Raw genomic sequence first — 13,447 nt, 5'->3', positions numbered from 1 at the left:
ATTAAAACGGATCGAACGGCGGGAGATAATGGCTCTGATATCGAGATTGGAAGTACGTCGTAAATAAACATTTATTGTCCATATTTCTCTCCCTCTTTCTCTCTCTCTCTCTCTCTTGTTCTTTTTCTCGCACACGTCTTGCAGTTCGCGCTGGCGCGCGAATCGCGCACGAATGAAATACAACCGGGGAAACTAATTCCGACGCGATTGTTCGTGTGACATCGAAATTTACCGCCAGACGCGAGCCTCTCGCGGCTTCCTGAAAATTTGGATTCACGGCGAAAGCGCCGCCTGAAAAACACGTCGATCGATCGTGCACCACGGCCGTTTCTATTTTTGTCCGTGCGGCCGTTGCTGCGCCGACCAATGTTGTCATCGATTACTCATCTCGCGCTCGTTGCTGCATTTTTCATCGGCGCTCGCATAAAATGCTTTCAGTACGCAGCGATGAAAAATACAGCCGGTGCATCCTGTCCCCCCGCCCACTGTCGTCTCTCTCGTTTAACGCGGCGAAATCGCGCATCTAAATCTTACCCGAGCGTGTGGGCGCACGTTTCAATAAATTAAACTCTTATCGAGACAGAGAGCAGTGAAATATCCTTAAGCCGCGGGATGCTTCGACGCGACGTGGCGATACGCAACACGCCGGACGTTTATTACCCATTTACGCAATGATAGATGCGTGTACACGAGATGTCGCAGAAGCCCGATGAGTGTCCCGCCAGTCGACCGTTCTGTGAAAAATTGTAAAGACGGTGCGCGTACTCGCGAGGAAGATGCAACACACCAGGTTCTATGCATCCCTTCATCGTTCCCTCTTGCGGAAAATTCGATCTCGGAGAAATACGAATTTCATAATCTTATTACGATAAGTGTTAACACATTAACGGCGGGCGATCTCGACGAAAGTATGCTAGGTAGCGCGGCGCCCGCCTTGTTTTTCGGCCTAGAGCGGGCGATATTTTGTGTGATCATAAAAACTTTAAGGTACAGTCGAGCTCAATCGTAGTTACTACGACTCCCGCCTTTAAGCCGCAGTCGAGATAAATCGTAGTTACTACGACTCCCGCCCTTAAGCAGCAGTCGAGCTAAATCGTAGTTACTACGACTCCCGCCCTTAATGTGTTAAGATTACGCGACAGTTACGTGACGTTACTTGTGACTTAAGTCTCGAGATGAAATAGAGTCGTCGCGATTCTTCTTCTCTATGTCGGAACCCAAGGATACATATCTCTAGAATTTGAACCTTGTCTTGATTTATCTTGATTTATTTTAGGGAATTTTTCATTGTTACAACGCACTTTTCACGCTTACCGTCCGAGATATCTCGTAACTGGGAAAACCGCATATCCAGTAGAAAAACACGTACTTGTGTTAAAATCGGTCCTTATTAAAGTTTTTCTGTTAAATCTTTGACACACCTGTGTGTTAATTTAATATATATTGCATTTACGTTACCTCAATATTTCGTTTCGTGCTGATATTCAACATGTGTAAGTGTTTCTATACTTCAGTGATTCAGTTCGATTAACGTATTCATTTTATGTTAATTTTTGACATAATATTTGTGATACTTTCCAACGTATTCACCTTGTGTTCTGTGTTAAATTAGTAAAAATGTACAAAATTAACAAAAATTTAGGTGGACTGTTTAAGACATATGAAATGTGTTGAATTTAACACAAAATTGTTTACCGTGTACGATGTTATCTTTCTGGGATTTGGGTACCAAACGGCCGCGTTAATGGGATATTAATAATCTGTGCTTGCGAAGGGGACGAATGATGCATCTTACGACAAAGTCGAAGTCCAAAATGGTACTTCGTCTGTCCACATCCGGAGTCAGTGAGACTAATGTTAGTCGCGAACGCGTTTGGCACCAAATTACGGTCACGCTCGATTCCGCGGAACGCTTCGCCAAAACTTTGCGTCCAACGGACAGACGGACGTACGACTGACAGGTTGCCTGGCGCAAATTTAGTCGTCATCGCGCGCAATTATTCCCAACGCGTTTCGCTAATGTGTACGCGTGTTATGTGTGAGAAGTGTCCGGTCAGCGTTTCCGAATCAAAATTTTGTTCCTACAGCAAATCTTGAATTGTACACAATAGGAGCTAAAATAGTAAAATAGGTTCAATTTGAATAATATAACTTACGTCTGCTTTGACCCCGATGATGTCTTTAATTTTCGCTTACGCTGCTTTAGCGTCAAAGTAGATTATTCAAGGTGGCGGTCAAATTAAATATGTAGAATTAAAGGTTCAAGAAGGGAGTTAACAAGTGTCGATATCGTCAAAATAGGTTAGAAAACTATTGAAAAACTTTTCTGTTCCAGTGGAACAATATTTAATGTATAATCAAATAAAATTTTCTTTGATTGAAAATTAAACATTATTTCCTGTAAATAATACTGTTTTTCTATCGAATAACATGGTTTATTCGAGAAATTTCGTGAAAGAATATTTTCATTCGAACAAAATGTTATTTAATATTAAATTACGTTGTTTATATTAAATATTAATATTAAACATAAAATAAATCCAAGTCAAACAAACATGTATACTAAATCCAAAGGAATCTTTTTTTCTATGTATCATCTCTTTAAGTGAGCGTAAACTATCCTTGTGAGAGCGTCAAAGTAGCGTCATAATTTCAACTCGAGTTAAGTCTTTCTTCGTGTCGTTGCATAACGAACGCGTTGCCCCTAGTCCAGTTCTCACCGCAAACTTATCTCGACGGAAATGTGCGGGGAGCAATGGAGGAGTTCTTGCGACAATGATAGTTCAAAACCAGCTTTTCCGCGCGACGGAGAAAACAAACCTTGACGTTGAGAAAGTATATATCAGAGATTCATAAAGATCGGGAAATCGGACAATTAAATCCAGGTCTGAGATCTCTCTAAGTAAAAGCAGTTGGAGGGTTGTTCAATTCCGCGGCTTTCCGTTGTATTCCCACTCCGCGTGCAATTATGCGACGAAAAACTAATAGGTATTCCGTGACGCTGCGCGTTATTTGTTACGTGCGTTTATTCGTGCATGTGTGACAATTATTACATAAAACGGGGACTGATATGAAGGGTGATAGATGCTCGGGCGTCGAAATTCGGTAAGCCAGAAAGCAGCACGCTGAGAATTGCGAGCCGGTGCGGGAATAAATGTTTTAATTGCGATAAATGATTTAGGTTTAACTTGATTAGACTTTTGCTCTCGTCAACGACAATACGCCCGCTTTGATCTCCGTATATTATATCGCGTATTTACTTTGGTGCTCCCGGCCACTGATCAAAGCGATCGTTCCTTCCATGGTGGAAAGATCGGTAATCAAAGTTCGTTCCGTCAGTGTTTCTTTTTCGACGCGGCGCGCTTTATTTTTGTATTTACACGTGTCGAGCCGTTTTGTTATTTCTTTCGTGATCGCAAGTCCGTCTTTGCGAGCTCGACGTTTCATAATTGTACGTAGCACCGACAGCCCCTATTTCGAGTCTACGAAGTTTTATTAATATCCGTTTTCTCTCTCCTCCCCCTCCCCCCTCTCTCTCTCTTTCTACCTGTAAATACTAAAAAAAATCATATAATCTCTTAATAAGATTCAGCAATTCTACATCGTGTAAGGATTAAGGATTAATAATATTTGCCTTTATGCCGCAATACCTTATCCGTGTCCTCTAAGGAATAAAACGAATCGGAAATAATATGCGGAAAGTTACCTATAGGAAACGCAGCGAATCGAGCTGCGACATGCTATCTCGTATCAATTGGAAGTGCGATATCGGCGAATCGTCGAACAACCCCTTTTTCAACCTCTCGCGTCCTTCCTGTACCGCTGCAACAAGGGTGCATCCGGAGCATGCATTCGTGAAACATGCTTCTCGCGTGTCGGTCGCGACGTTTTCGCGCGAATAAAGCGGCGCCGCGACCCACGGAACAGGGCCGCCGGGAGGCCGGACGGGGGTAGTAAACATAACCCAGATTCGCGGCCGGTGGCGCCCAACCCAGCAGGGAGATAGATAGAGAAAGAGAGAGAGAGAGAGAGAGCGAGACACGAGGGCGAACCAATAACCTAGCCTAATAGCGTCGTGGAAGCCGACGTAGCCTCTCTCTCTCTCTCTCTCTTCCCCTCTTTCTCTCGCAAAGGTCACCCCAGAAGAGTCCACGGGCTGAGTGCCGGTTCTATTTATAGCGACCGTCACCTCCCGCGTCCCTCCTCACCCTTCGCTTTCCTCTTCACCCTTACCGTCACCCCTCTGCCGCTGTGTTCCTCCACTTCGCCCTCACTCGCTTCTGCGCTTTCCTGCTCCACCCTCTCTCTCTCTCTCCCCCTCGCACCCTCTCCCTTGTCTCCCTCTTCACCTCTCTTCAGACCCTTGCTGCCGTCTCCCTCAGACTCCTCGAACACCACCCCTGACACGTTTCCACTTCCCTGCCCGCCACCGCCGGTCGTCGCGCAGCCTCGTCCCACTCGGTCCTCCCACGAAAGACCTACGATGCTATAAATAGCTCGGGCTCTCCTCACCTTCCCCCCTCGGCCTCCCCTGACCACCTCCCCCGGCGGATCGAGCGGCAGGAGTGGCGGAACAGTCCCTACCTGTTAACCTACGACGATGACGACGATGACGGCGCTGACGGCCGCGCGCCGGCGGGAACGAATGGATCCGCTGTGCTGGCTGCTCGAGAAGCAGCCGGGAGGAAGGTGCTGCCCCGTTCGCTTAATTCCTCCGCCATCCAGGAAAATCGTGAGATTACGTCGGAGCAGTTCCCTCTTGTCGTCTTACACTGAGTTGAATCATTTTACTCATCGTCTTACGCGTCGCGACATATTCGCTATACGACGACGATGAGGAGAATGAATTGTGAGAAACGCGAGAAACTCGTATTCGCTTGGGAAAAAAAATTCTTCCGAAAAGGTGTACCTTTCCCGGTGAAAGGATGATAGATTTCCCGGCACAACGGGCTTGATTCTTTTTGATCTTTACTCACGTCGGTCCAACTGTGCCAACTGAGACCGATTGTGCGCGGGAAAGCAGGATAAAGAGCGAAGAAAGAGAGGGTGAGAGAGGGGGAAAAGAGAAGAAAGAGAGATTCTCTCAAGCTCGTGAGCTTTACTCTCAAAGATGTAAATTCCGTCAGTCGCTCGGGATATTTCCGCTCTCACTGTTTCCCCGTTTAATAAACATTCGAGGGACGTCGGGTTACAACATTGGGACGCTTCGTCGTCGGGTCGACTCGTGGCGGGTGCGGATGACGCACTGGCGCATTTCGCGAGGCAGTGTCCCGCGATTATGGGTCACGCGCGAAATATCAGGGTTTCCCCTAGCAACACCACGATCGCTCGAAGGCGGCGGCGTCGGCAGCGGCGGCGGCGGTCGCCACCCTTCGTCGCATTGTGCTGTCTTTTTCGTCGTGCTTCCCGTGAGTCAGAAAAGACGGCGCCGCCGCCTCGCGCTGTCACGGTGGCGCCAGGCCGCTCTCTCGCCCGGCGATTTTTCTGTCAAGTCCCCGGGTCCATCTCTCTCTCTCTCTCTCCTTCGTGTACTCGTGCTCGTACGAGTCACGCGAATTTCGCAGCGGGGAATCGACGAGTGATCGTGATAAACGCGACACGAGAGCGCCACGAATGCGAACTCGAAAATCTCGCATGGATCTTCCCTGTTCTCTCCCCCCCCTTCCTCCCCCAAATAGCTATCTTCGAAAGAATTACATCCGAGATTGCCAGTGACGGAGAGATATTCGAGACCTTCTTCTCCGTGTGAAATTATTAGTAAGCTCGTGAAATGCGACATCAGCCGTTGCAAATCGTCGTGAGTTGTTTACGTGTGTACCCGGAATTTGATCTCTTATTGTACACACACGACCTAAGGTGTTATTTCTTCAACGCCTCGCCGAGACCGATCTTCTCTCCGTGTTAACTCGGCTGATCGGGAAACGACTCGTGGAATCTAGGACACGATTCCGAGATTATTTTGGTCAAGACGTCCGGCGAGTATCGTCGCGTCGGGCGAGGGAGAGCGAGAAAGAGAGAGAGAGAGAGAAAATTTGTTTAAAGATCCCCGAGCGAGGGTATCGCGCGCGCGCGCGCTGCACTCTCTCTCTACCGCCTTTTCTCGCCTCTTCTCACGCTTCATCTTCCTTCGTCTTCCTCGCCTCGCCGCCCGTCCGCGCGCTTTGTCCGCCGCGTAGATTTTTACCCTCCTCTTCCTCCTACTCCCCCTTCTCCTTCGCTCTCTCCCTCATCGACTTGTGTCCGTCTTTGTTCCACTCTCTCGCGATGGTCCTCTCTCCAATACGATGGCATGGAAACGTCGGCTGGTCGGATGAGCGGCGAATATTAATGCGTGTTTTTACACGTGCGGACGTTTATTTTTGTCCGTATTTTTAGCGGTCGGTATTTTCGAACGAGCCGGTCACTATTTTCGTACTAGTACACATATGTGCGCGGTACTACCGCGAGGAGGAGAGTGCCTGCCTAACCGAGCCACTCTCCTCGAGATGCTGCTCCTCCGTCCCGTTATACTACATCGCGCGGTAATCAATTTCGCCAATTCGGACAGGATTCGGAATGTAAATTTACTCGTCGTAGAAGATTGTTGCGCGTTTTATCCGCTATCTGTCTTCCCTCCTCGCGGCCAGATACTACGGATCAAAGCGGTGACGGTAAAACTCGTGCGCTCGTTAGTTTGATCGTGGGTAATCACTCTGAAATTATGTATTATAAATTCCTCGACAGAACTAGACGAAACAAAGAAATTCGACGTTCGAACGGCGAAATTTGTTCGGAACTCCTGTTTGAAATATTAAAAACTCAACGATTTGTAGATTCTCCTTTGACATTTCGAGCTGTTTGTTAATTTTGTGAGTTGCAGAGTTAAATGTGCCTTCGTTACGACGAAAGCACCGACACGTGGATATTGAAAATCTGCCCCGTCGCCGTTTTAGCGTCTTACGCGTCTTCCCGGCCTACCGAGTGTAAGTGACGCTTCGTAGAAACACGAGCCACCCCGAAAGCGCCTCGTCTACGACGAGATGCCGCGGTTTTTTAAAAGCGGAACGGTCGGCTTTTTAAAGACGCGTATTTATACGCTCCGGACGACCTCATGCTGAGATCGAGACAGCTCGATGCGATCCTCGCGCCTTGCCTTCCACGTGAGCCTACCGAGAGAGAGCGCGCGCGAGTCCGCGTTTCTCGTCGAGAATTTAGTCGCAGCGAGCGTGTAAATCGAAGATTGAAATCCGTACGTACGATTTCGGCCCGTTTTAACATCTCCCAATGCTGCGCAAAAGCGATTCCTCGAAATGGCGCGATTAATTGATGACGCTCAACTCTCTGAAATTACATCAACAACCATTAATTTACGGAAAACTTGTCAAGTCTCGTTTGTGGCGGGGGGGAAAAAATTGGCAATTTATCAGAAATGTTTGCGAGTACCCGTTCGGTCCCGACTTCGTTTTTTCGAAGTCCGCCTTGCGAGAAAAATGTCCCCGCGACTGCAAGTTGGATCCGGAATCGACAATGACACGCGCTCGTTACGAAACGCAAAATTTCTGGTTACGAAAGATTCACTCTTCTTTTTCAGGTAAGCGAACGAGGTTTTCGCACGCCCGGCAGTCAGAGGTGTCATAGCGAAGGGGTGAAAGGGCTAGGCGTGTGTAGCTAGGTAAGCAGCTAAAAATAAAGTCGGTACATCATATCGAGCGGTCCGCTATAAATAGCCTGGAAGCAACGAGAGAGCCTCTGAATGTATTAGAGCCGTCCGACTTGCCGCGCACGATCTTTTGCACAAATTATAAAAATACCCCGCTACGTGCTCACGGCGTGTTAACGCCGCGTTGAAATTACATCCCGCTCTCTGCGAGCTCGCGAAGCGTCCCTCCGGGGGAGGGACAGGTTCTCCCTTGGGAATATTGCCCTCCTCCCCCTGGGAAAACGTTCTCCGTCGCGTCTATCGAGAAGACGGAGGAAAGACGGGGGAGACTCAGCTTCGTTTTCGATCGCTCTCGCTCACCGTGACGTAACACGCTTATCGATTTTATCGCGAAGCCGCGGAGTACCGGCGGCTCTTCCAGCGAAAACAACGTGCTATACTGCAATGCACCGGACAGCGCCGTAAACATCGGATTTCGCTAATTCCCGCGGCTCCCTCGTCGACTTTCCGATATCCTCTTTCGCGATCGACGACGATATATATTCGCGGGACGAATTACGCTCCATCCGGCGAGCGTGTTCAACGGTATCCGGCTCGATGGATCGATAGAGTTTAGGGCGGGCGGCGAGGGTTGGCAGGCAGGGAGAAACCCGCGGTGTGACCTTGTCTGCTATTTTTGGAAGGCGACGCGTGATTGGAAGATGGTTCTTTTTTTTTTAGATACGCCGGCTGAAAAAAAGATTCCATCGGCGATCGAATTAGACGGGAGGCGCGCACGCTCGTCAAAGGTGCGCGATATGCCACGTATGAGAGAGACGGGGAGACACGGGGAGACTCGCGACGTCGTCGAGGGAGGGCGACTTTTCTCGCGACACTTCGTAATTAAGTCGCAGCGGTTATCATCGAATCGACTTTCCGCGAAGAGAACCACCTGTGAGAGATAGCTCGCTCACGCGCCGATACTCCCGCGCGTTTTTCAAACGCGACGCGCGTCCGTCGCCGGGCGGGGGGCGGGAGGGGAGGTGCGAAGTGGAGGAGATAGGCGGTGTGAGAGAGATACGTGAACACACATAAAGATACCAATACCGAGAATAGATAGAAATATCGAGATACGATGTTTCGACCTTTTGCTTTGGGGAAAAACATAATTTCAGATGACGCGGGTCGCGCGTGATCGTCGAAATATAGGTGAGCGCGCGGGGCGATAAGATAAAAAGTTACATCCGCGAGAATACAACGCGGATAAATATCTCAGCGCTACCATCCAGTCACTTGAGTCACCTTTTGTCACTTCTTCTTTTGACGAGTCACTAAAAAATTCACTTTCGTCCAAAATAGTCTACTACAGGGTAAAAGATCCCATTAGCGAAGCTGATCCTATTACCGATAGAACCCGGTTTTTTCAAGGAATTATAAAAAGTAAGGTAGTCGAAAATAGCACGATAAATGTTTTCTGATAATTGAATATATTAGCATTCATTAGCATTCAGGTTATTTATAGTTTATCCGACATTAAAGTTCTTTTTACATTTAAAGAACGTTTTTAAATCGCTTGATTTTAATTTCGTCTTTTCTCTGGTTGGCGTAATGTCGAAAATTTCTTTCTCAAAATAAAACTTTGTTTCTTACCGGAGCGAAAATATGTATTCTAATAATTTTTATGAAAAATAAAATACATGTCGGTAATAGAGTTCAATTCATATATATATTTTATTTACCGAATCCGGTAATAGACTGCTCGTTAAAGTGAGAAGACTCGGTTACCGTTGTCAGTTTCCAATGACAGTTCTCAGGCACGCTTAACTTCAATTGCGCTTAAAATATCGTTATTAGAAGCAGGATATTAACGAGACTTTAACAAGATTAACCCGGGAAAGTAAAAATAAATGTTATTCTTTTGTTTAAATGGCCTTAGTTGCTCTCAGATTTTGACCAAAAATGTCACTTGATTATTATTTTGGTATCTGAGAGGTCATTTTTTGTTACCTTTTTTGTCATTAAGTCACTATTTCACTTTTTTTTATTCCGGCGACTAAATGTCGACGCTGATATCTCATATTTTTACCTTCACCTGCCGTGTTTACGAGGTCTTGGTTGATATTTTGACACGAACACTTGACGTAAACATTCGCTTATTTATTAATCACGGCTGATGTAAAGGTTTTTTCTCCATCCATTTTCTTCTTTTTCTGACAGATCGGATTTATCGGAATGCTATAAGTTTCGGTTCCGCGGTATACTTGATTTGGCAACTTTCGTTCCTCCGTGCCGTTCGCGCAGCGCTCAACGTGAATTTTTCGGTAAGCTCTCAACGACGCTCTCCTTCCTGACGATCTTTCGTAAAATGTAAATCACCGATGTCGCAATCCTCGTCAACATTGCATCAGAAAAAAGCGATCTCGGACGACGAGCGTTAATTTACGCAGCGGCATAATTAATCCCAAATGAACGATATAATGTTTCCGTTTATTCAAATAACGCGGTCAAGAGATTATCGTGCGGTATTCTCGTCCCGACACCGAACCTGTCTATGACACGCGATAAATTTTCATAGACGGCAGTGGCCGAAATTGCTGGCCTCGATTTCAACAATAGATGTACTTTTGCAAATTTAAAGTCGAAATTCTCCCGAAAAAGAAAAGAAAATCTTTCGAAAGGAAAAAAGAAAAGACCATCGTCTCAGTCGGATTTTAATGCGTCGACATTAACATCCCGTGTGTCAATTAACGAGAGCTTGAAACCGAGACTCTGAATGAATGATGATGCATAGCATGACTACGTCTACTATACTTTTCCTTCGCGTATCGCGAACGTACGAGTCGATAAGCGTAATCTGTGCAGTGTCATTAACGCCGGCGACGTGCTCGCTGATTATTGCACGATTTCGGTGAATTAAGGCGGGGAAAACAATGGACCGGCGATAAGGGACTGCTTCCGGAAGCAGCCGGCCCCAGCGCCCACGAACTCTCGATAAGAATGATGCATTTTTAATCCATTCCGTTTCGTCGCATTGAAACTCGCGGGCTTTATTGAAATATTTATTGAAATTTCAAATATAAAAGGAAAATATGATCTTCCCAGGAATAGTCCCCACCGTTCGTGATCTCGCCGAAGCGATATCTCGGCGGTATTTCAAGCTTACAGCGATCGCGAATTTCATTTGAGTCGAGTTCGAAGATCTCGCTCCGATCGCGAGATTCGTTCGCGTTGAAGCGTACAGAAAGAGTCAGCTAGGCAAAAATACCAATTTTCGGACACGTACTTAGTTCTGTTAGGTTTCTCTGATTGTTTTGGTCTTTAAATACGAATACTCAAACTTTCAACGTAGATATACATATATTGAATATATATAAATATTTTATATCTCATACGATCAAACATCTCGTATTTAAAGACCAAAACAACGAGAATGTTGAAATCACAGTTAGGTGCGAGTACGCGCGGAAAAAGAGACTCAGTTCCTGCGACGGAACAGGGAAATGAAAATTCCGTGACGAGAAGTAAAAATTCGGCGATGAGAAGATTCGTGTGAACATTCAGCCGCATCGAAACTCGGTTGAGACAATTGGAAAACAGTTTGACCGAGCAGAAACCTCCTCCGGGGATCTTCCCGCAGCCGAATTTTCGTCTCCGGTCGCCGGGCGACGGAAAATTCGGTTACACCGACGGAATTAATTTTCCCCTTGCGTCGGTGCTTTTACCTTACGCTTTTCCCGTATGAAAAGATCGAAGCGAAGCTCGGAAGAGCGTGAATATCCCCAGCTGCTTCTCGATCCTCGTCGCCGTCGTACGCATCGCATCATCGTGCGTAAGCGGAAGGATCGGCGACGCACAGCCGCATTTAGCGTTAAACGCGGCGACGGCGGCGACGCGGTATGCCAGAAATTTAACGGCTCTCTACACGGTGGCGCGCGCGCGGGTAAACGTTGGTTAAGTATCGCGTTGGTGGACGCGTATTATGTCTCTCACGTGGGTAGACGTAATTGGTGAGGGGGGGCGACGGGGTATATACAACCGATCGGGATATAAATATCAGCCGCAGGAAAAATATCGATCTTTCAAGCGCGTAATAAGGCGAGCCCCTCGGGCTCGCTCTCTCCGTGATTAATCGGGCACATCTATTTGTGACGAGGAAACAGTTGAATAGCATGACGTACGAACCGCCCACCGGTGCACATCGTAAGGCACGTTTGCGCGACGCGCATTTACATCGCCGCCTCGATCCTTCGCGCGGAACGCTCGCATTGGACACGTGTCGCGCGAGCATCTGCGATTATCCGTCCAGCTACGCGTTCTTAGCGACCTGCGGGACAAAGGACTCGCTTTCCAACACGGTCATCGGCGACGAACGATACCAGAGAGAGAGAGATTCGTTTGAAAAGAGCAGCGGGACCAGCGACAACGCGATGAACAAATCTCGCGATCAAGAACGCAGCGTGAACACCGCACGGTTCATCACGCGTGAATCGCGACATAATTTCAGTTTCGTCACGCTCTCCTGTCGCGCGAGGGCTCTCGGTATAAAGTTCCCAAGGGTCGGAGAAGCCCATGTTTTTCCTTCCTTCCGTGTGAAAATCGTCAAGAACGTCAAGTTCGTCAAGAAGAGTTCTTTTTTTCCTTCATTTCTCCCGCGAATTTTCTTCCGCTTCTTTCTGCGGAAAAATTGAAAGGATCTTTACTTGAATGATTGATTTCGGAATTACAATTTCGCGGCCGAGTCGCCCCGACGAGGGGCCTCGGAGATGAACGGCCCTGGCGAGAGAGCGCGTGGACACAACAATGCTGGGTCTCTCTATAAATAATCGAGTCTGCGGCGGCGGCCGCGGGGCGGCGCCCTCGTCGGCGGTGGCGCGTGAAGTGTGGCGCGAAGCGGGGGCACGGACGGACGGACGGCCACGGCGCGGCAGTTCTCTCTCGGGTGCCGCGCGGTGCGAATCCACGTTGATTCCGCGTGTTGTCGTATGCGACCTTCGCCTCGCGTAGTAGCAGCCCGTCGCCAGCGCGTCTCCCGGCTGCAGCGACGTTGCTCTCGCGCGTTTACTACGTCTCGGTGTGTTGTCATCGTCGTCGTTCTCGCAGCCGATGACAGTCCCGTCGTCGCGTCGGCCGGCCGTGTGTGCGATCGTCGCGAGCGTGTGAACAGTTCCGAGTTCCTCCGCGACTGGACGGAGCGGGAGGGAAGAGCGCGAACGCTCTGGTGGCAGATTCGAGAGTAAAGTGTCGTCGTCGCATTCGTCGTCATCGTCTGTCTCACTGGGAATTACGGGAGTGGAGGACGCCGGGACTGAGCGGATGCTGGCGCGCGTCACGTACACACGAACGCACACACACAGAGGTAAACGGAGAAATTGTACTTTTTCGCGCGGTTGTTCGAGATACGCGGCGCGCGGCCGCCATATTTTCGCGATTTCACGGAGAGCGGTGTCGCAATGAGGAGCGCACGGAGTGGTGCCGTTCGCCGCCGCAGTCGTTGCCGACGTCGCGTCTCTCCCTCCCTCTCTCTTTCTTTCTCTCTCTCTCTCGCGTGCGCAGCGGGACTCGAGAACGGAGGACGCGCGCGAGAGAGCGGATCGTTTCTTTAACGCTGCCGTGCTCCTCTTCGTATTTACTCGATAACGCGCGCAATCCGTCCGCGCCGTTGGTCGCCGCCGTTGCTCCGTCCTTTTTCTTTTTTTTGCGCGCGCGTATATCTGCGCTCGGATAAACACGTCGACAGTCGTGGCGCGTCCGCGTTGTTCCAGCGAAGAGACACGCGAAGATTCTTTCGTTCACTTGTCTCCTCTTCTCTCCTTCACTCCCCCCCCCCCC

General features: G+C 48.5%; 1 protein-coding gene across 7 annotated transcripts in view; it reads left to right on the top strand.

Annotated features, from left to right (window-relative positions):
* Positions 1 to 13,447, top strand: part of LOC106747522 (histone deacetylase 5) — a 114,144-nt gene that overhangs the window by 36,683 nt on the left and 64,014 nt on the right. For 2 of the 7 annotated variants that reach the window (XM_014625112.1, XM_014625110.1), the window contains exon 1: positions 12,536 to 12,974. The exons of 4 other annotated variants lie outside the window; for them this stretch is intronic. In XM_014625112.1, the coding sequence (XP_014480598.1) occupies positions 12,932 to 12,974 (43 nt within the window). In that variant the 5' untranslated portion in view covers positions 12,536 to 12,931. Of the gene's footprint in view, positions 1 to 7,570; positions 7,652 to 12,535; positions 12,975 to 13,447 lie in introns of those variants that run through there. One more of the 7 variants, XM_014625109.1, reaches the window with a different exon arrangement.

Source organism: Dinoponera quadriceps, unplaced genomic scaffold (genome assembly GCF_001313825.1).
Source record: "Dinoponera quadriceps isolate SergipeBrazil2010 unplaced genomic scaffold, ASM131382v1 scaffold2159, whole genome shotgun sequence".
In the NCBI taxonomy this organism is placed as follows: Eukaryota; Metazoa; Arthropoda; class Insecta; order Hymenoptera; family Formicidae; genus Dinoponera; species Dinoponera quadriceps.
The sequence above is the reverse complement of the archived record's forward strand: the minus strand, read 5'-3'. Positions and strand labels throughout refer to the sequence as shown.